Source organism: Drosophila ananassae, chromosome XL, assembly GCF_017639315.1.
Source record: "Drosophila ananassae strain 14024-0371.13 chromosome XL, ASM1763931v2, whole genome shotgun sequence".
Taxonomy (NCBI): domain Eukaryota; kingdom Metazoa; phylum Arthropoda; class Insecta; order Diptera; family Drosophilidae; genus Drosophila; species Drosophila ananassae.
This window is the reverse complement of record NC_057931.1, coordinates 11438326-11458763: the sequence shown is the minus strand read 5'-3', so window position 1 is coordinate 11458763 and position 20438 is coordinate 11438326. Positions and strand designations below refer to the sequence as shown.

Sequence of the window (20438 nt, the reverse complement as noted above, 5' to 3'; positions counted from 1 at the left end):
CCTCCCCCTGATGTCCCTTTTTTTAGCTTTCGATTTTTCATATTCATTTGCTGATTGTTGATTTAATATACCTGGCTGCTGGTAGTTTCTCACCCGGCGGCTCTCCTGTTGACAAATTTAAGCTGACAGGTGCTGCAAATGCACTTTATTCACAATGAGTGTTAAGCCATCAGGAATATATATACATTTTTTGCTTTTCTGCGTGACAACCACTTAGAATACCGTGGAAATATTATTTCAGAAGAGTTGATTGACCAAGGGGATGGATGGCAGGCTGCCTTCAATATTTCTCTCAAAGAGTATCCTTTAGGGTATCAAATTATCCTTACCATTTTTCTCTCAATTTTTTTGCCAATAGTTACAACACTTGTGGGTTTCGACAGCCATTATTTTGAAGTGCGATGCTTTCAATTAGCGGCACACCCCCGCAAGTCTCCCCGCAAGAAACAGCTCTCCCGCAGGACTGAAGCAAGGACCTCTTAATGCACACTTATTCAAATACCAAATTCATATGCGTGTGCACATGTCCTTTTTCGAATTTGCGTTTGAATTTGAACACGATTTTGTATCCTTGTTTGTGTTTCGGTCTTTGCATGTGATGCGCTCGAATATCCTTTGATTAAAATAGAACATTGCATGACATTTGCTCCGAGGACAGAGGCGGGTGCTACGGAAGATAACGAGCTGTTTCCACCAAGGCGGGGTGGAGGGTGGAGGTCCTGGGCGGCAGGGAGACAGGGACAAAATGGGAAAATGGCAAGTGGAAGCCCTTCGACAGGAACACGCAAATGCATTCAAGCGACAGCTCCTCGCCAGCTGGCAGGCAATCCCCCCACAGGGACACTCCGCCAATCCAATGCATCCGAATCAGGCTTACGAAAAAGCCACTGAGGTATTAAAAACCCATTTATCAGCATTTGTGAAATTAAAATTAAATATAAATAAGGCTTCTGGTAGAGTAATTAAGAGGGAAAAAAAGGAAGAGCAGAGTTTTTATATTAAAGGGTAAAGGAAGTCTTTTTTTGACAATTTTATGCGATTATTCTTTATTGTTTTCTATAAAAAATATAGCTTTTTAATAGTTAAAAGGGTATATTTTATTAATTAAAATTATTGGCTTTGGAATTTTTAATCAATATTTAAAAGGGCTACTTTTTGGGATAAACTTTGTACTTTGTTTTCCAAAATTATATATTCTAGAAATTCTGAATTATTTATGAAATTAAATAAATATTATAAGCATTATATTTATTCATTTTTAAAACAATTGATTTGATTTTGATTTAAAAAACTAAAACCGAAGTCAAAAGTTAAAAAAAAGTTAAAACACTCCAAATAAAAGTTTTAAAAATATTAAAAAAAATTCCCTTTAATAACACCTTCTATAAAACACAATCCTTAACAAATATAGCCCCTAATAACCAAAAAAAAAAACTTATCTCTTTAAATGGAAAACTTTTCCCTTTCAGCCCTAGACCTAGACCGAAAAGAAATCAAGTATACGCCATGTTGTGCGTCAATCAGACGAAGCCCACAAAACGTTTCGGATCAGGTACTATCCGGATTATACTGCTGCCGGGGATTAATATTTTTTTTCTGTATATTTTTTTGAAGCCTGCATCACGTTCTCTCTCCCAAATGACGTATCTTTTTTCTGACAAAGGCGTCTGACAAAAGTGGCGACAGTTGTGGCAACCTTATCATGGCCAAAAAAAAATAAAATACAAAAAATAGAGCACTGTTGACTCTGTTGAGAGATAAGATCCTCACTTTGCAGCTGGCTGCTGTGACAGATTCAGATGCCCACACTCAAAGATACAGATACAAGATACATCCGAATGTAGCTGCCTTGGTGTGCGGGTGAGACGATGTCTGATAATGAAATCACCGACCCAGCTCGTCAAAGCTTGCCAAATATTTGAATTGCCTGGAATTGCAGCAATTGCTGTTGGGCCAAAAATACTCAAGTAACAAGAGGAAAAATACAAGGGTGATAAAGATACTCTATGACTCTATACTCTATGATACCCGGTACTCGTGATATTTACTCTTAAAGATTTTAAAGTAATATAACACCCGGTACTTGTACCTTTAATATTATATTTTCTAATAAAAGGCAAGCATTAAGATTCATAGCTCTATGATACTCGGTACTCATTATATTATTTCTCTGAAAAATTTCTTAGTTATAGAATACCTGATACTCGTACTATTTTCTTTCAAACATTTCCAAAAAAAAAAGATCATACAATAAGTTTCATAACTATATGATACCCGGTACTAAGGTAGTTTCTCTAAAATATTTATTAACACTATGATACCCGGTACTCTTTATATTTTCTCTTAAAGATGTCTTAGTTATATGATACCCGGTACTTTTGACATCTTATTTTAAATATTAAAATAAAAAGTCAAGTAATAAATTTTATAACTATGTAATACCCGATACTACTCTTCTTTTAAATATTTTTCAAGAAAGTTGTTGTACATCTATTGTATATGATACCTGGTATTTGTAATATTTTCTTTCAAATATATCCTAACAATATGATACCCGGTAGTCTGAATAACTTCGCTCAAAAATGTCCTCATATATTAGTTAATAATATTCAAGTAATCCTTTTTTTAAATGTATAATTTATAATCTGCTCGGTACTTTTACTTTCTACTCTAAGAGACTTCTTAGTAACTCCTCAAAAAAACTATAAACTCCCCCTATAAGATCCCCAACCTCAACCCCCAACTACCATTCTGAATACATTTATTTGTAAACTGACAAGTAATTATTTGCCCACCTGTCTGCCCTGCATATCCCTCCTCATTAAGTGCATATTCACTTCTGATTCGGTGGACATTTCATGGGTGAATTACCCGGAATTACCTGTCCGGCAGATGAGCTAATGCGATAATGCATAATATGCCACTTCTCGTCGCCACCTGTCAGAGTTCACTGTTCATTTCGCACTCGCTCGGTGTTCACGTCACTCATAAGTGCCCCCCTTTTCCGCCATTCTTTCCGCCCATTGGTTTACCCCTTTTTTGGACCTATTATGGAAATACCTGGAAAATGCATTGAAAGGGTTGCAGGGAGAAGGCGTTCATGGAGTTTCAGACTATGTGATACCCGGTACTAGACTCTAGACTTCTATTTAAGTTTCTCCTTGTTTTTTTAAGTTTTTTTTTTAAATCTAAAAACACTTAAAATACTCTATGATTTATGTCAATTTTTTATTTAAGAAATGCTTCAAATGTAAATATTTTTCTTGAATTTTTAAAGATTTCTTAAAAGTGTTCCCTTGTCCCCTTGTATTTATTCCTCAACCAACTACACTACATGAGTGGCTTCCTACTTGATTTATCTTCTTAAATATACATTTTTTATTAGTCATATTTTATTTCAAGTAAAATATAAACAATCTATTAAAAAGTAATGTCTCATTTTTTATTGAAACATTTTTTTGTTGCGGTAATCGTCGATTGAGATTGGTGACTTTTCATTCAATTTTCAGAGCCGTCGAGGGGCAATAAAATGGTGACGGTGACCTTGCCCCCTGCCCCCACTGATGGCTGCCCCCCTTGCGGAGTGGGGTTACCCCCCTGCCGTGTTAGCAAACATCAACAAATTTATGACACTGGCTTGGGCAAACAAACAAACAAACAAAAAACAAAAGACGGCGGTAGGGAAGTAATTTCTCTCATTTTTTTTTGTCTTATTTTTGGAACAGCAAATGTGGAAAATTTTGACTTTGTTTGCCAGTCTGAACCCCCCTTTTTGCCGCACACACCCCTGGACAGCCAGCCACCCCCTCCAAGGGGGTTAAACACTTTGAATGACTTTATCGCGTTTTTTATCGCTGCAGCATTTACCTGCCCGGCCGTGTTTCTTTCATATTTTGTGTTGTTCTTTTATTTTTATATTTTTTTTTTTGCCATTATTATTTTACGAGAATTGCTCTCGGCCTGACAGATTTATGTGGCAAAGGTCCGCACCTCTCTCTCCCTCCCTAGACTGTGCCCCTTTTTGTGGAATTTGTCATCTTTCATAGCCGCTTGTCGGCTGTCGCCTAAATGATGCTTAAATTCTATTAAATCGCCGGATCAGTGGCTCCGAAATTCAGGCAACTTGTTTTGTCACGTATCCGCAACGTGCCCCAAACACACTCCATAAAGACACACACATAGCCTCTCAGGCACCTACCCAGTCACCCTCCCAGTCACCCTCCCAGTCACCTACCCTGTCACCTAGTCACCCACTTTTTCATCTTCTAGGGAAGCTCCTACCCTCCCTCCAACTCTGGCCCTTTCCTAATGAGACAGCTCCTGGGGATTGGGGATTGGGGATTCGGTGTGGAATTGGGTTCCGGATTGGGATGGCCAACACTCGGGGTGATTGCGTGCCGCAGAACTTAATTGATTGCCCAAAGGTCGCGAACTGGCATCCCAGACATGCGGACATGCGGACATGCGGACACTAGGACACATAGACCAAAGGGTCTGAGGAGTCTGAGGAGAAGTCTGGCAAGTCTGGAAATAAAGTGAAACTGGATCAAATAACTAGGAGCCTTGGAATGCGATGGCACTGCAGTCGCAAAGTGTTCAACTTCAAGAGAAATCATACTTTTCTTTAATAAAATTTAAGAAAATGCTTAAAGACCTTTTTGGGGTTCAGAGAGTCATAATTTCCATACAACAGCTGGAAACTGAACCATTATCGTATCCCTGCGATATCCTGCTGGTCACTAAAGTCCAATTTCGAATTTATTCCAACTGCCGGGTAAGATATTAAGCCAAAGACCAACACATCGGCCAGATGCTGATAATTTCCAAAAGGAAATGTAATAAAAATCCCACGTAAAAGTGCGTGCGGCAATCACATTAGGCAAGTGCATCTGTGCTGAGGATTTAGAATCGGATACTCGGCCCGATAATGTACTAAAGGCATATATATACTATATATCGGATAAGGCATGTCCAGGGACTGGGGGCTGGGCGAACAAACAAACTAATTTTCTATTGAACAACAAACAGCAAAAAAAAAAAGAAGCCAGGGGCGGCATTAAGAAGTCAGAATGGGAGAAGCAATAGAAATCGACTTACCAATCGCACTATGCACATGAGTACAGTGGAGATTAGATAAAGATAACTTTGATTATTTACGATTTTTTTGGGAGAATTTCTATTGAAATTTATTTGGCAAGTTTTTCCTCGAAATAATTTAAGAGAAAACATTAAAAGAAAAGCAAGAGGTATTTAGACATTTTTTGGGAAAAAATAAATTCAATTTTCAAAAAAATTCAGAAAAAAAATTAAATTATAACTATATTTGATACATGATACCCGGTACTTTCCAGTAATTCATATTTAAGAATTTGAAACGAATAGTTATAGAAATTGCTGTATAGAAATGGCTATATGATATCCATTACTTTTGTTTAGCCAGAATTTAAGAATTTAATCTAATAATATAATATAATAATCGTAAAATTTTATAAAAAAAAAAGAATAAATATCATATAAATAAATTCATAAAAATATCCATATCATATAAATATTATCCATAAAAAATTATCTTATAAAAGAATTTTAAAACAAGTTTTTAGCTCTTATATTTAACAAAATAAAATATTATTAATAACATTTATTATTAACAAAAATTATGAATATAAAAAATAATTAAAGAACTAGCAAAATGAGTCCTCTACCATGCCTGTATTTTTTTTTTTATATCCCTTATAGCCATAGCTGACTGTCTGTGAAATGGGAGCAGCAGATTAAACAGAAAGAATCCCCATAAAAACCGATGCCCAATGGTCAGCCAGCTGCCGGATGAGATGAGGTCCTGGCACAAGCAGAAAAAAAAAATAAAGAACGAAAGACCAACAAAAAAAAAAAAACAAGGATGATGAGGATTTGGATGGATTCAACCGCAAAAGGCAAATTGAAAATAATGTTACTGGGGCATCGTAATAGGAGCAGGAACATCCTGGAGCATCCTGGAGGAGCACAAGGACCCATCATCATCCGTCGGCCACTTGAGATTGTTGCTAATTTAATTGGATTTATTTGCTGCGTGCTTGAAATTTATGATAAGGCCTGGCCCAGCAAGATGACAGCTACCAGCTACCATCTAACATCTAACATCTACCATCTAACAGCGAATAAGGATATGCCTGCGGATGTGGTTGAGGATGCCACCAGTAGGGAGCAGAGGAGCACAGCACAGCACAGAGAGCTTTATTTGCTGGCAAATCGCTGAAAGCCCTCCAATGGGGATATACAGATTGAGGTTTATGTCTCCAAAGGGCCCCCGAAAGCAGCGACTTGGCCAAAATGCCAATTCCGCACATTCTAAATTGAATTTTTGGCCAGAAACGAAAGCGGTGGCGAAGGCGTCAAAACTTTCAAGGTAACAGTTGAGGTTGTTATTTTTGAAATTTATTTTAAGGAAATTGAATAACTATTAATATTATTTAATAATTTATTACACTAGAGTTTATAAGTTGCTTGAGTTACTATGCTTATAAAAATAGTTGCCAGAACTAGTTGAGAATTAGAAGACCTTCTTAAATCTTATATCATATACTTTTAAGTATTATTATGTCATTTTCAGAGAGTTAAATGATTTATAGGTTAAAAAATAGTTTTAAATAGAATAAAAATATTAAGAAAGTTTCTAATTTCTTTTTTTACGCTATAATATTTATTAAATTTTAAAAAAATCGATAATAAAAAGATATCTTCTTATTTCTGACTTCTATTAGTAATCGAGAAATAAATCTGTAATAATTATTTAAATAACAAAATCGATAAATGAATCGACAAATATATCGATAAATAAATCGATATCTGGGAGAAATAAAGACAAAGGCTCTAGCCTTCTAGTCATTTAAAATAGTTGTTAATTATATTTAATAAATAATTTAGTTGTTAATTAAATTCTAATATTTTTAACTTAAATATTCTTAAAAAGCCAACACTTTCTCAAAGATTTTTAATAACGAAATATAAAGTCCTTTCAGCTTCTGCCTATAAAAAGGCAGCCAGGACACTAGCAATATCCTTTAAGCTCTCCGCTTAAAATCGAAGAGAAAAGTTAATACAGACTATTAATTTAAAATTATGGTTATCAATACTAAAGCTGAGTATTAAGAATATTTATGACTGAAAAGAGATAAAAATGCCCTCTTGAAAGTAATTAAAACCATTAAATAAATAAAAATTAAATAAAATAAAACCTGCTTTCATGTCTTTTTTATTAAAAAATCCTTTAAGAAATTGATCAAAGGATTTCGTCAACTGATTGTGTGTGAAATGAAATGATTTTCAGTGAGTCCTTATGGCGGAAGCAAGGTGTGTGTGTTGTGTGTGTGAGAGACACTCTTGGCATTCCGTTCCCGGTCGCATATTGCAAATGACATTCGACAAATCCCTGCCAGTGGCAGCTGCAGGCCATTTCCCACTTGCCTCCCTTATGGATGAGTTGCAGAGGCGGCTCTGCGTGGCATGCCTGACGTAATGCCACCCCTGCCCCCCCCTGCCATCCCGACCAGTACCCCTCACATAATCCGCTTTTCGAAAACCCACACTCCAAAGTTTATTTTTATCACAACTGCTGATTATGAAATTCTTCACGCAATCATCAAGTTGGTCAAAATGCCAAAGGTAAAACGAACTTGGCTAAAATATCTTGGCTAAAAAAAGAGAAATATCTGAAAGAGAGAAAGTAGAAAGTAGAGCGGCAGACAAAGGACTCAAAGGACCCACAATGCAAAGCAATCTGTCAAAGGTGTCAAAGCCAAATTGGGCCACCAAACCAAATGAGGCAGTAATAATTTTTCAACAATTGCTTGCCTCACAATTTCTGCCACCTGTCACGCTTCATTTAACAACAAAAGTAGCTGCCAGGATAAAGGACTTCCATCCGGACGACTTTGCAGGAGCAGGTCCTAAATAATCATCAGGTGACAAGTTCATTTTTATACCCTTGCAGAGGGTATTATAATTTTGGTCAAAAGTGTGCAACGCAGTGAAGGAGACATCTCCGACCCTATAAAGTATATATATTCTTGATCAGGATCACCTCCTGAGTCGATATGAGCATGTCCGTCTGTCCGTCTGTCCGTCTGTCCGTCTGTCCGTCTGTCCGTTTCTACGCAAACTAGTCTCTCAGTTTTAAAGCTATCGAGTTGAAACTTTGCACACACCCTTCTTTCCTTTGCAGGCAGTATATAAGTCGGAACGGCCGGGATCGGCCGACTATATCCTATAGCTGCCATATAACTGATTGATCGGAAATGCCATAACTTTGGTGTTTTTTAAGTTAGAGGGTTGGGACTTTCCACACATGTTATATTTGACAAAAATATCTTGTGTGCAAAATTTCATAAGGATCGGCCGACTATATCCTATAGCTGTCATAGAACGATCGAAATTGGCATAACTTTGGTGTTTTTTAAGTTAGAAAGATGGGATTTGGTACAGATTACTCTTTTGGCAAAATAATTCGATATGCCAAATTTCATAAGGATCGGCCGACTATATACGATCCGCTACATATCTAATAATATAAGAGCGCGTGGCGCCACCTAGCGGACTGCGACTGAACTGCAAGGGTATATCAACTTCGGCTCCGCCCGAAGTTAGCTTTCCTTTCTTGTTAATTGTGACACGATTTGAGGTGCTCTTGAAGAAATTTTGTTTTTATTGCTCTTCATTTTTACTTATTTATTTATTAATTTAAATTTAAAAATTCGATATATTTTTTATTTGAACATTCAAAGTGAATGTATGCTTTAGAAATAAGTTTTAAAGTCAATTGCCAAGAAACATATATTATAGAAACCAATATTACAATAAGCATGATTTTTATACCCTTGCAGAGGGTATTATAATTTTGGTCAAAAGTGTGCAACGCAGTGAAGGAGACATCTCCGACCCTATAAAGTATATATATTCTTGATCAGGATCACCTCCTGAGTCGATATGAGCATGTCCGTCTGTCCGTCTGTCCGTCTGTCCGTCGGTCCGTCTGTCCGTTTCTACGCAAACTAGTCTCTCAGTTTTAAAGCTATCGAGTTGAATCTTTGCACACACCCTTCTTTCCTTTGCAGGCAGTATATAAGTCGGAACGGCCGGGATCGGCCGACTATATCCTATAGCTGCCATATAACTGATTGATCGGAAATGCCATAACTTTGGTGTTTTATAAGTTAGAGGGTTGGGACTTTCTACACATGTTATATTTGACCAAAATATCGTGTGTAAAAAATTTCATAAGGATCGGCCGACTATATCCTATAGCTGTCATACAACGATCGGAATTGGCATAACTTTGGTGTTTTTTAAGTTAGAAAGATGGGACTTGGTACAGATTATATTTTGGACAAAATAATCTGATTTGCCAAATTTCATAAGGATCGGCCGACTATATACGATCTTCTATATATCTGACTGCGACTGAACTGCAAGGGTATATCAACTTCGGCTCCGCCCGAAGTTAGCTTTCCTTTCTTGTTTTAAACTAAAATGGTCTGAACGGTATGAAAATTATAAGCCAAGCTTATAAAAAAAAAAGCTTTTTAAAAATATTATTTTTCGAAATATATTTTATGCATTTTAGTTTTGTAAAATTTTAGTGCTTGTTTAGATGCTCTAGGGCTCTATTATATAAAGGATTTAAAATATTAAAATAGAGAAAGGGAGTAGTCGGAATAAGCTAAGAATTCTATGAAAAATTTTCGAAAAAGCATGCTTTTTTTACAATTTTATTTAAAATATGTTAGCTATATTTTTTATATTAGGAATTTTTTTCACTTTAGTTTTAAGAAATCTTATCTTGAGAAAGTATCTTTTAAGTCTATAAAAAATAAAAAATTATTTAAATTTTCTTTCCATTTTTATTGAATTATTTTCCTTAAAAATACCCACTTACAACTTGAATTGTTTCTTGTATTTAATTTCGTGGGATAATGTTTCTTATGATTTGGCGCCCATTTGGGCCAACCTGGCGTATGCGTAATTATTTGGCATATGTGCTCGTTTGAACAGGGCTTTTGCACTTGTCGCTGAAAGTTTATAGCTCATTATGCGGCTTAATTGTCGCCAAAGAAGAGAGGGGAGAGAGGTGGAGGTGGAGGTGGAGGTCCTAAAAGGAGGTTCCAAGTATCAAGGAGGTCGCAGGTCGTAGGGGCGCTATGAGTGACTTGGATCTGGGCGAAAGTTTTAATTGGAAAACTTTCTGCATACGCACAGATAAACGCGCTTCAACGCGACAACTTAAGCGGCCAGGACACTCGACGACAAACCATTCCCAGTCACCCTTCCGCATCCTGCCATTAACACACACACACACACACACATAGAGAGACACACACATACGTATGCAAATGCAAAATGCAAATCAGTGAGGGAGAGAGGATACAGACTTTGAGGCCAGCTTAGTCCTGGCCGCGACTCTGCGACATTCCCATAAATGTTTTATGTTAATTTCGACAGCTGCTGCGCAGCAGGATGAAGATGTCCCATCCACGCCCCAAGTAATGACCCAAGATCCTGGCAAGGATTCGAAAGCCAACAGCTGTCTGGCCATCACACTTTAAGCTTTCTTTTTTTAAATTTCCAAAACCAAAGGACATAAAACCACTAATCTAAAAACTCATTTAAGTCGGTCAGTGTCCTGATAATGTCCCTACAACAGATAATGTCCTGATAGCCCCCAAAAAAAACAGAGCAAGAGAGAGAGAGAGATTCCAGTTCAATGAAGGTCTACCGATTACAGATTAGAGGTCACACTGGTTAGGGGCGACGGGGTGGCAGGACACACAGTTCATTATGACCTTGCCCCAGCCCCGATATTGTGGCCTCCTCTGAACGTCAAAGTCATGAATTTGCAACGAGGGCAGGCGGGCAGGCAGGATATACATAGGACACACCATACCACTCCACAGAGAAGGAGAGCCCGGAAAGGACTTTGATTCGATTGGAAATTGCCGCCGACAGTGAGCTAATGTGTGGTAAATAGTCGGTTTATTATTCCCCAGGAGATTGGCCAATTTATTTTGGTCATTGTTTCCCTGATACAGGACTAATCGACTTCCTACATTTGTTTTTATTTTTGTTTGGCATTAATTTCTATTCATTGTCCTGCATGGGAGATCTAGGCATAGTATAGGCTCATAAGTACCCTAGATACTAGCTGGAAAATATTATTAAAATAATCTATAAGCTACAAATATAATATTATTATATATTTTATATAGATAATATATAGTATTATTTATATTATTACGTAGTTTAAGTATTATTATTATACTATTATCAGAATTAATACATAATTAATACATAATATTAATTACATACAATTACCATACAATTATAGTCAAAAATTATTAAAATAGCTATTTAAAAGCCTCTACAATTCTTTATGAATTTTTAATTGAAATAAATTAATTAATCACAGTCATTAGTAGTGGAAGTACCGGGAATTGTTAAGTCAAAAATGTTTAGAAAAACCTTCTGAAAAGCCTATATCATATTTCTATACTAATAAATTTTAAAGAAAAACAAGAAAGGAAAGCTAACTTCGGGCGGAGCCGAAGTTGATATACCCTTGCAGTTCAGTCGCAGTCCGCTAGGTGGCGCCACGCATCTTATATTATTAGATATATAGCGGATCGTATATAGTCGGCCGATCCTTATGAAATTTGGCATATCGAATTATTTTGCCAAAAGAGTAATCTGTACCAAATCCCATCTTTCTAACTTAAAAAACACCAAAGTTATGCCAATTTCGATCGTTCTATGACAGCTATAGGATATAGTCGGCCGATCCTTATGAAATTTTGCACACAAGATATTTTGGTCAAATATAACATGTGTGAAAAGTCCCAACCCTCTAACTTAAAAAACACTAAAGTTATGGCATTTCCGATCAATCAGTTATATGGCAGCTATAGGATATAGTCGACCGATCCCGGCCGTTCCGACTTATATACTGCCTGCAAAGGAAAGAAGGGTGTGTGCAAAGTTTCAACTCGATAGCTTTAAAACTGAGAGACTAGTTTGCGTAGAAACGGACAGACGGACAGACGGACATGCTCATATCGACTCAGGAGGTGATCCTGATCAAGAATATAAATACTTTATAGGGTCGGAGATGTCTCCTTCACTGCGTTGCACACTTTTGACCAAAATTATAATACCCTCTGCAAGGGTATAATAAATAAATGGCACTAAATAATAGCACAACATACTTAAATACTACAAATATCGGATATCAAATATGAAAAATATTAGTATTATTATTATTATTACTAGTAGTAGATAATAGTAGGCTCCTAGATAACCCTATATAATAATTACTAATTTATTCTATATACACAGAAATATATTACATAAAATATATTAAAATAGTTGATATTACAAAGGCAAAAAATACTAAAATCAAAGTACCGGTTATCACATACTACCAAATACCAAAAAGAAATACTAAAATAGCTCCTAGAAAATTGCCTTACTCTAGTTATTGAACTATTAATCTGAGAGAAACTAGTCCCCTATCCTTTTTAGCATTAAATAAGCTGGTACTTGAGTACCAGGTATCCCATAGTCGAGAAACCCCAGAGGAAAAGCCATTCCCTTTGAGCTTTTACTATTATTCTCTCTGTCGAGGTAAAAAATTAGAAACAGAGTAATAGCCTTGTCAGTTTTGTGCATAACATGTTGCCAGTGTTGGCTCTTTTACATCGCAAACTGATTACAATACTTTCCATGGCATACTTACAGGCGCAGTGTCCTGACCACCAACCACCTCTTCTCCCCTCCCTGTCTCTTCTGACTAAAGGTATTCCCATTTCACATCGTATATATATGTATGTATTTAGATATATATCCAAGTCCACGTGTCTGTGTACACAACTCACGGGGAGCTACATTTTGTTTAGTTCTCTGTGTCGTCCTGTTCCTGTTCCTGCTCCTGTTCCCATCCTGATGTCCTGACCTGAAGGCCCGAAGCTGCTCGCTGGCCACTTTTGTTTGCTAGTCGTAACTTTAGTGCTGTGTCAATTTCAGGCCACGACATTGCGACACTTTTCTTTCTTTAGTTTTTTACCACCAAGCCACCAATGGCTTTTCCACTTCCACTTCCACATCCACATCCATTTCATTTCAGTTTATCCTCCTCTGGCTCTGTCCATATTATTGACTATTTATTTTTCATTTAGTTTATTGCGGATCAAGGTGTTTGTCTTTCAATAGATCCCAGTCCGAGTCGACTAATGATTCGCGGCACCTGAGACACTCTGGGCTTCATTAAAAACGCATCAATCAAGGGAAATCAATGGCCAGATTCTGGCTGTCACAAGACCACTATGCCACGAATGCTAACCAGACTGGAAATCCAAATGGTAATGGTTATAGTAATGGTAATGGTAATGAGGATAAGGATGAACACTCAACAGTGATGGCAGTGATTCGTGGACAAGTTACTGGCAAATCAAGGCTAATTACCAAACATCACCCTGTCCTAGTCTGGGATGGTCTGGCCTAAAATGGCCTAAGGATGGAAAACTGAATCATTCCGAGAACTGAATCATTATCGTTCATTATCGTTCTCAGTCTCACTCAAATGACCGAGAAGGCACTCATTAAGCCCTCGATTGAATCGCGTTTCGAGTTTCTGGAGTGCTCCTCCTAATCCCCAGCTAGTGCCATTGGCAATTAAACTTGAGCACTCGCTTTCCCCAAGTATCTCAATTTGGGGCTCTTCCTTCAACCGAATTAATCCACTCGACTGATCGCTCAAGGAGCTCCGATGATTTTCAAGTGATTTGAAGAGTTGAAATTGCGTTGAAATTTTAGTTTGAAAATATTACTACTATATCCTTTCCTTAATTCCATTTCCATTTTTAATTCCCATCTCTTACAGGGCTCTGCTCTGTCATTCTTCGCAGATCAAGTATACGCCGCGTAAGCCAGCCCCCAAATAACATCGAATTTTTGCATTTGCAAATTTTGCAGCTCCATCTTCTCGCACTCCTCCCGAGAACTTTTAACTTCATGGCAGCCCCCAATGTATGGGGCGAAAATGCAAATTTGTTCCCTAATAACATGCCAACCAGCCATCTGACCGAGAAACTCATACACTGAGAGAATTATTTTAAGCTAGAGGGATTTTTTAATTCAATATTTTTTACAAGTTAAATATTTTCACTTATTAAAAAAGAGTTTCAATTTCAAAATGAGTAAGTTTTTAGGACATCTTTTTTGTAATTTATTTTCCATGCTTGCTTATAATTCCCAACTTAAAGGAATTTATTCAAAAAATAGTATTTCTATGATTTCTAAGATAAAAGTGTATATTGTTAGATAAAATATGTTTTAATAGCTACAATCTTCTTCTCAGTTTTTAGTTTAAAGCTTATTGTTCAAGATTTTTTTAACTTTTCCACCCAATTGGCTTATAATTCTCAACTACATTTTCAGTTTTGATAATTTCTATTTCTAAAGTATTATTTCTAGTAGTTCTAAAGTTGAAATATTTAAGAGTTAATATATATTATAAATACATTTTAATGCCCAAATAATTATGATTTATTTTATGAGTAAAATAAAAGCTATGTAGTATTTTTTTTTGAGTGCACTACATAGCATACCTAGACTGCTTTGGTGAGAGCTGGCATGGACTTGGCTTGGCTCTGGGCTAGGTTTCACTTCTGCGACTTGGACTAGGACATGGCTGTGGCTGTGGATGTGGAAGTGGATGTGGACATGGTCGACCCACTTAGAAAAGCTAGCCTCGCCATGGAGCCGCTGTCGAGGTTGTCGCGCTTCGCTTGCTGCATAAATCATGCGCGAAAGGCACAAAGTCCTGGCAGGATGCGAGGCGGGTGCCGTCACTGGGCACCGAATGGATAGATGGGGATGGGGGTCTGGAAGGGACCTGGGTGCCTGGGCGGCTTAGCAATGGCTCGAATGAATTTGTAAACAGGTGCAAATTAGGTCAATATTTATGTCTGTGTGTGCTGCCAGCCAGCCAGAGTGTTGTGTTCTCCTCCGTGTTTGTTTATGGCGACAGCTGCTCGACGGAGTCGTTATGGCCGCCAGTTTGCCTGTTATTCTTTTCACTCTATATTTTTTTCCATTTCCAGTTGCCTGTTGCTCACGATGCTTACTATATGTGAACATATATACTATATAGACATGCATACATAAACATGAGGCGCCGTCGCCAAAAGGCAACGTCACTGACCCAAAATTCAAATTCCCATGCGGGCCTCAGCAGGAAGTAAAGCAAAATTCTTTTCTACAAGAAGTACTTTTTAAGTAATAGACTCCTCTAATAATAGCTCTAAAATTTTTATGTTTATTCTGCTTTTTATTTTAGTTAGTTTAATAAATTTAGAAGTATTTTATTAAATTTTCTTGGGAGCAAATAGTTTTTTTAGAGGTTATACTATCTTTTTTCTAAATAATGTATTTCTTATTTTTAGTTTATTAGCAATCTTCTTTATATATTTATTAAAAATATATATAAAATAGTTGATTTAATTCTTTACTTTCTTTATTTTCAATAAAAACGTAAGCCTCAAGAGGTCATTCCTCTTATCTTTTGAAATCCTTAGCTTTTCTTGTGAAAGTTCACAACCTTAGATAAACAGAGCTTCTTCTGTGTAGTTCCACCCCCCTAGAAATATATATATTTAGATATCTTATAAATATATATATATTCCACCCTCTGACTAACATCTTCTATTTTATTCTCTCCTTAGAGTGTGTGTGGTTTTTTGCTTTTAATGTGTTTGATGCTCTTAAGTCTTTTGACAAAATAAACTGAAAATCGATTTTAATTCAATAAAAATGGAAATGCCGCCCGGCCAAAAGGCAGTGTCAAGGAACCTGTCCTGTTTATATCCTTATAGATGCACCGAGAACAAATAAGTTTTATTTGATATTAAAATAATCTAAGTTGTAAGCAATAGATTAGGGTTTAAAGTTTATTTAGTCTATGTACTTCCTAAACCGCTTAGGAATTATAAGCACATTTTTGTCTAAATCCTAAAAATCTACTTTTTAAGTTAAAGTTAGAAAAAAGTCTAAAAACACTAAAATTATCATGATAATCTCCTTTTTTAAACCCCTATTTTCAAACAAGTTGAGAAATATAACCTCATTTTTAAAAAAATGTATTTTTGAGAATTCAAAAAATTTATTATAAAATTTTTAAAGAATTTCTCAACTTTAAAATCTTTTCCATAGTTTTTTTTATATTTTTAGATTTGTTTTATATTATATGCAACCAATTTTTAGATAAATTAATATATTTTTTCAGAAAACTATAAAGAATAAACAAATTTGTGAAGCCTATTAATTAGAGAAGCTTTCATTCCTTAATTATTTGATTCTATTTATTTATTTTTCATAGATTTGCTAGCTATATATTTTAATAATGTTTTTGTAAGCCTTCAGTATTTTCTTCAGTGCATAATTGTTCACTTACCTCGGACATTTTAGGTTGTTTTTTGTTTCCTTCGAGTTCTACGGAATTCTTCAACTTTTGTTGATGTTTCAGTTGCTTGTCTTTGTTGTCTTGTTGTTGTTCCGTAAGAACTATATTATTTAGTTGTTGCTATTGTTGAATATATATTGGTATTGGTATCTAGTTGTTGTTGCAGGTGGTTGTTGTTGTTGTTGTTTGTGGCAATATATAGTCGTGTCTCTGTTGCTGTGCCGAGAGTTGCCTGCCCCACCGGCCTTAGCCTTGGCCATGGGCCAGTACTGTTGTTGTTGTTGTTGTTGTTATTATTGTTGCTTCTGATATATTTATTGTTGTTGCTATTATTGTTGGCTGCTGTTGCAACATCCTCCTTGGATTGCCTCGCGCCCACATGGCGTATGAGTGTTTTTTGAGGCAAGCTAATGACTTGAATCGAGTTCGTTGTTGTTGTTTTTGTTTTTGTTGTTTTGGCTTTTGTTTATTTTGTTTTAGCTGTTGTTGTTGTTGTTGCTTTTGCTGCTGTTGCATTATGAAAGCCTGCAACAAGTGGCAGGACATTTTAATGGCAAGAACAGCAAACAAAACGCTGCCACTTCTTCATGGCTGCCTCATATCTGTGGGAGGGACAAAATATTTCATATTTTAATATTAAAAATATATAATTAATAATCTAGATAAATAAATATATAAAAAATAAACATTATAAGTAAATTAATAAAAATACAGAACAACATGAATTTATTTTAAAATACTTTAAAACTTTTAGAAATATAGGTTAGAAACAAGAAAAAAATGTATAATTTATAGTCATGGTTGGAACTCTTTATTTTTTATATTTATTATTTAAAAAAAAAAAAAATAAAACAATATATTTTACAAAATAAAAATATAAAAAAATAAAATTTTATAAAAATCTGAAAAACAAAGGCAGAACATGAAATACCTTTTTAAAAATTAAAAAAATATATATTTTAATATATTATATGGTATAATATACTATTATATGCTGTTATATAGTATTATGTATTATTATGTAGTATTCTATATTATTATATTATTTTTTTGAGTGCAGAAATGAGACTGCTTGCTAAAAGAGAGCGGCAGTTAATCAATCAATAATCGAGCGATCAATCAGTCAAACAATCAGTCAGCACACACCGCGATACCAGTTCCGATCGCCACCAGAGTCGTCCCCGAAGGGGGCTGCTCCCCCATGGGGCCGAGGGGCAGGTGGCTGGTGGCAGGTGGCAGGGGGGGCGACACTTGTCGACCTTAGTGACGAGTTCAAGAATCTTTCGGTGATAAATTTCAAGTTTCGTTTCGAGTTTATCGATAATCGGTGGCGGCTATTTGTCTGGCTTTTATATATCTATAGTTACTATACATATATGTATAAATTACAGACATATATACCTTTAAAGATCAATAAAAACAGAGCGAAAGAGATGGGTAGATAGACAAGAGAGAGAGGGGGATGCCTTGACTGATTTTGATGAAGTTTGTCGCTGTTTTAATTAGCATCTTGTAGCTTAGTAGCTTGTAGCTTCTTCGAGAAACTTTTCTTAAACTTTTCTGGGCGTCTATGGCTCTAGGTGCCCTACTCTATCCCCTACTCTATCCTGTACACTGTCCCCTACTTCATCCCCTACTCTATACCCTACTCTATACCCTACCCTCATCAACTATTTTCATGAAAATCAACTACAAAAACTTATTTTCCAAGTCACTTCACTAAACTCTTAACTGGAAAAGTTTTATGGGATTGGAAAATAAATAGAGCTCTACTTATTATAGTGTCTAGTAATCTCTAGTAGCTCTGTTAGTAACATTTTTCTAATATCTATAATCTGTTAATGACATTAAGACAATTATTAAAATTCTAAAATTAACAAATCTGTATAATTATGTCTAACATTCACTGTTTTGCATTCTTTGTTTGTTTGTCTTAGTTTTAAAAATAAAATAAAATTAATGAATCAAATAATAAATAAAATCAATAATCTTAAATAAATAAATAAATACATATTAAATTTCTAAAATAAATAAATAATAGTTTTAAAGAACTTGTTTTAAATAAAAGTATATCTATTTCAACTCCCTCTTGATAGATTTTTTTTTCTCAAAAGTTTCTTAAGTTTCTTATTTACTTTTTACCTATCTCATATCTCTCATCTTGATAGTTTTTGAAGAATAAAATATTTTTTTTTTTATATAAATAGACCCAATAAAATCTTTTATTTTCTATAGCAATTTTTGAGTTCTAGTATTTTAAAAAGCTGAAAGCAAAAAAACTTAAAAACCCAAAAATTCTACAAACTCCCTCCCTTGCCATGGGCGGCGGGCCACACCCCTTCTCCCCCCTAGAGTGGGGAAATCCCCTCGTCTAGAGATAATAATCGGGGCACACATAATGCATAATAATGGCTTCAATGATAATGATGATGTGTGGCATGAATCCCGCGCTTTTTTTTATTGTTTCCATTCCCGACTACTTCCGCCACAAGATGCGGGTGGCAGGAGGGGGAGGGGGCTAGCAGGGGCAAGGTGGAAGGTCACCACAGGGGGCAATAATCATATAATGACACCAAAGCCCATAATTTGCATTCTGAAAAGCGATTTCCAGCAGTAGCTAGAGTTTAAATAAAATATCTAAAATATTTATAGTTTAAAGTTTAAATTTTAAATTTTAAACTAAACTATTAAACTATTTTTTTCCAAGAAATAAAATCTTTAAATAATTGAATTTTTAGGCTTTGATGTTTAAACATTTTATGCTTTTTATGTAGCCCGAGATTTTTATGATATGTTTACAAAAACTTTTTATTTAAAAGGCAGAAAAAAAAAACAAAAAGCATAAACATAAACATAAACATAAAAATAAAATACAAGATAAACTAAATCATAAAAACTATAAAACATAAACTGAAAAAGGTATAAATTCCATTAAAAAAAATATCTATTCTATCAGAAACTGAAAGCAATAATGAAAAGTCGAATGACTTCCAAACTATTTAAGGAATGCCAGCAATTCCAGGAATTATTTAAAGAATTATATTACATTATAAAAAAATATATTTATATATTAATAATTATATATGTGTTATATCCACCGATCAGCTATCAACGCCATTTAATGCCAAGTGCCAGGAAATTGGAAGCAAGTCGAACATCGAAATTTTAGACGAACATCGAACACGAGTGCCAGACAAGTGATATAAAAAATATTTAAGGAGGTAAGGAGGAGGGGGTAACAAATAATATACAACAAAAAATCATGAATAAGAAATTAAATAAATTAAGAATCAAGAATTAATAACTCTTTCTATAAGCAATAAATTCTTAAGCAATAAGAGTTGGACACTTTTTAAAATCTTTCTAAAAATAATAATTATTTCCTCAAGAACTAACTCTTAGAGTAGCCCCTCGTAAAAATAAAGATTTTAAAACAAATTGAGTTAAATCAGATATAGCCACGCCCCTATGCATCCACGACACGCCTTCTCCCCGCCTGCCATTAAAGTTTTTATTCCAAAGGTGTTGCCCCTTGGGATAATAATGGTGTTTCGGAAACAGAATCTTAAATCTGAAAACTGAAATCTTAAATCACAAATCAGAGAGAGGGGGAGACCCATTAACAAGTGTAACCACTTCCTTCCTGTCCTGGATGTGTCACTGGCCGGCCTATACTGCAGATTCCGGAGATTCATCTCCGCCAGTGCCAGTGCCAGTGGCGGCATTATCGTAATTATTTATTTTAAATCGCTGGCATGCAAAGGAGACCGATTACTTCCTGCCTTTTTTTCTTCTTTTTTTTTCCCCACATCGGACTTGTATGTATATTTATATATATATATATATATTTGTGATGCAGCTGCGATCGGAGATGCTGTGAGTCCCCACTGACTGCCTGCCGATCGTCTCGGATTTCCAGACGCCAGCCCAGGCC

General features: G+C 35.6%; 1 protein-coding gene across 2 annotated transcripts in view; it reads right to left on the bottom strand.

The window, feature by feature from the left end:
- Nucleotides 1-20438, bottom strand: part of LOC6504918 (adenylate cyclase type 9) — a 53370-nt gene that overhangs the window by 17253 nt on the left and 15679 nt on the right. For both annotated transcript variants that reach the window (XM_014904369.3, XM_044717217.1), the window contains one exon: nt 16496-17106. In XM_014904369.3, the coding sequence (XP_014759855.1) occupies nt 16496-16504 (9 nt within the window). In that variant the 5' untranslated portion in view covers nt 16505-17106. The remainder of the gene's footprint in view (nt 1-16495; nt 17107-20438) is intronic.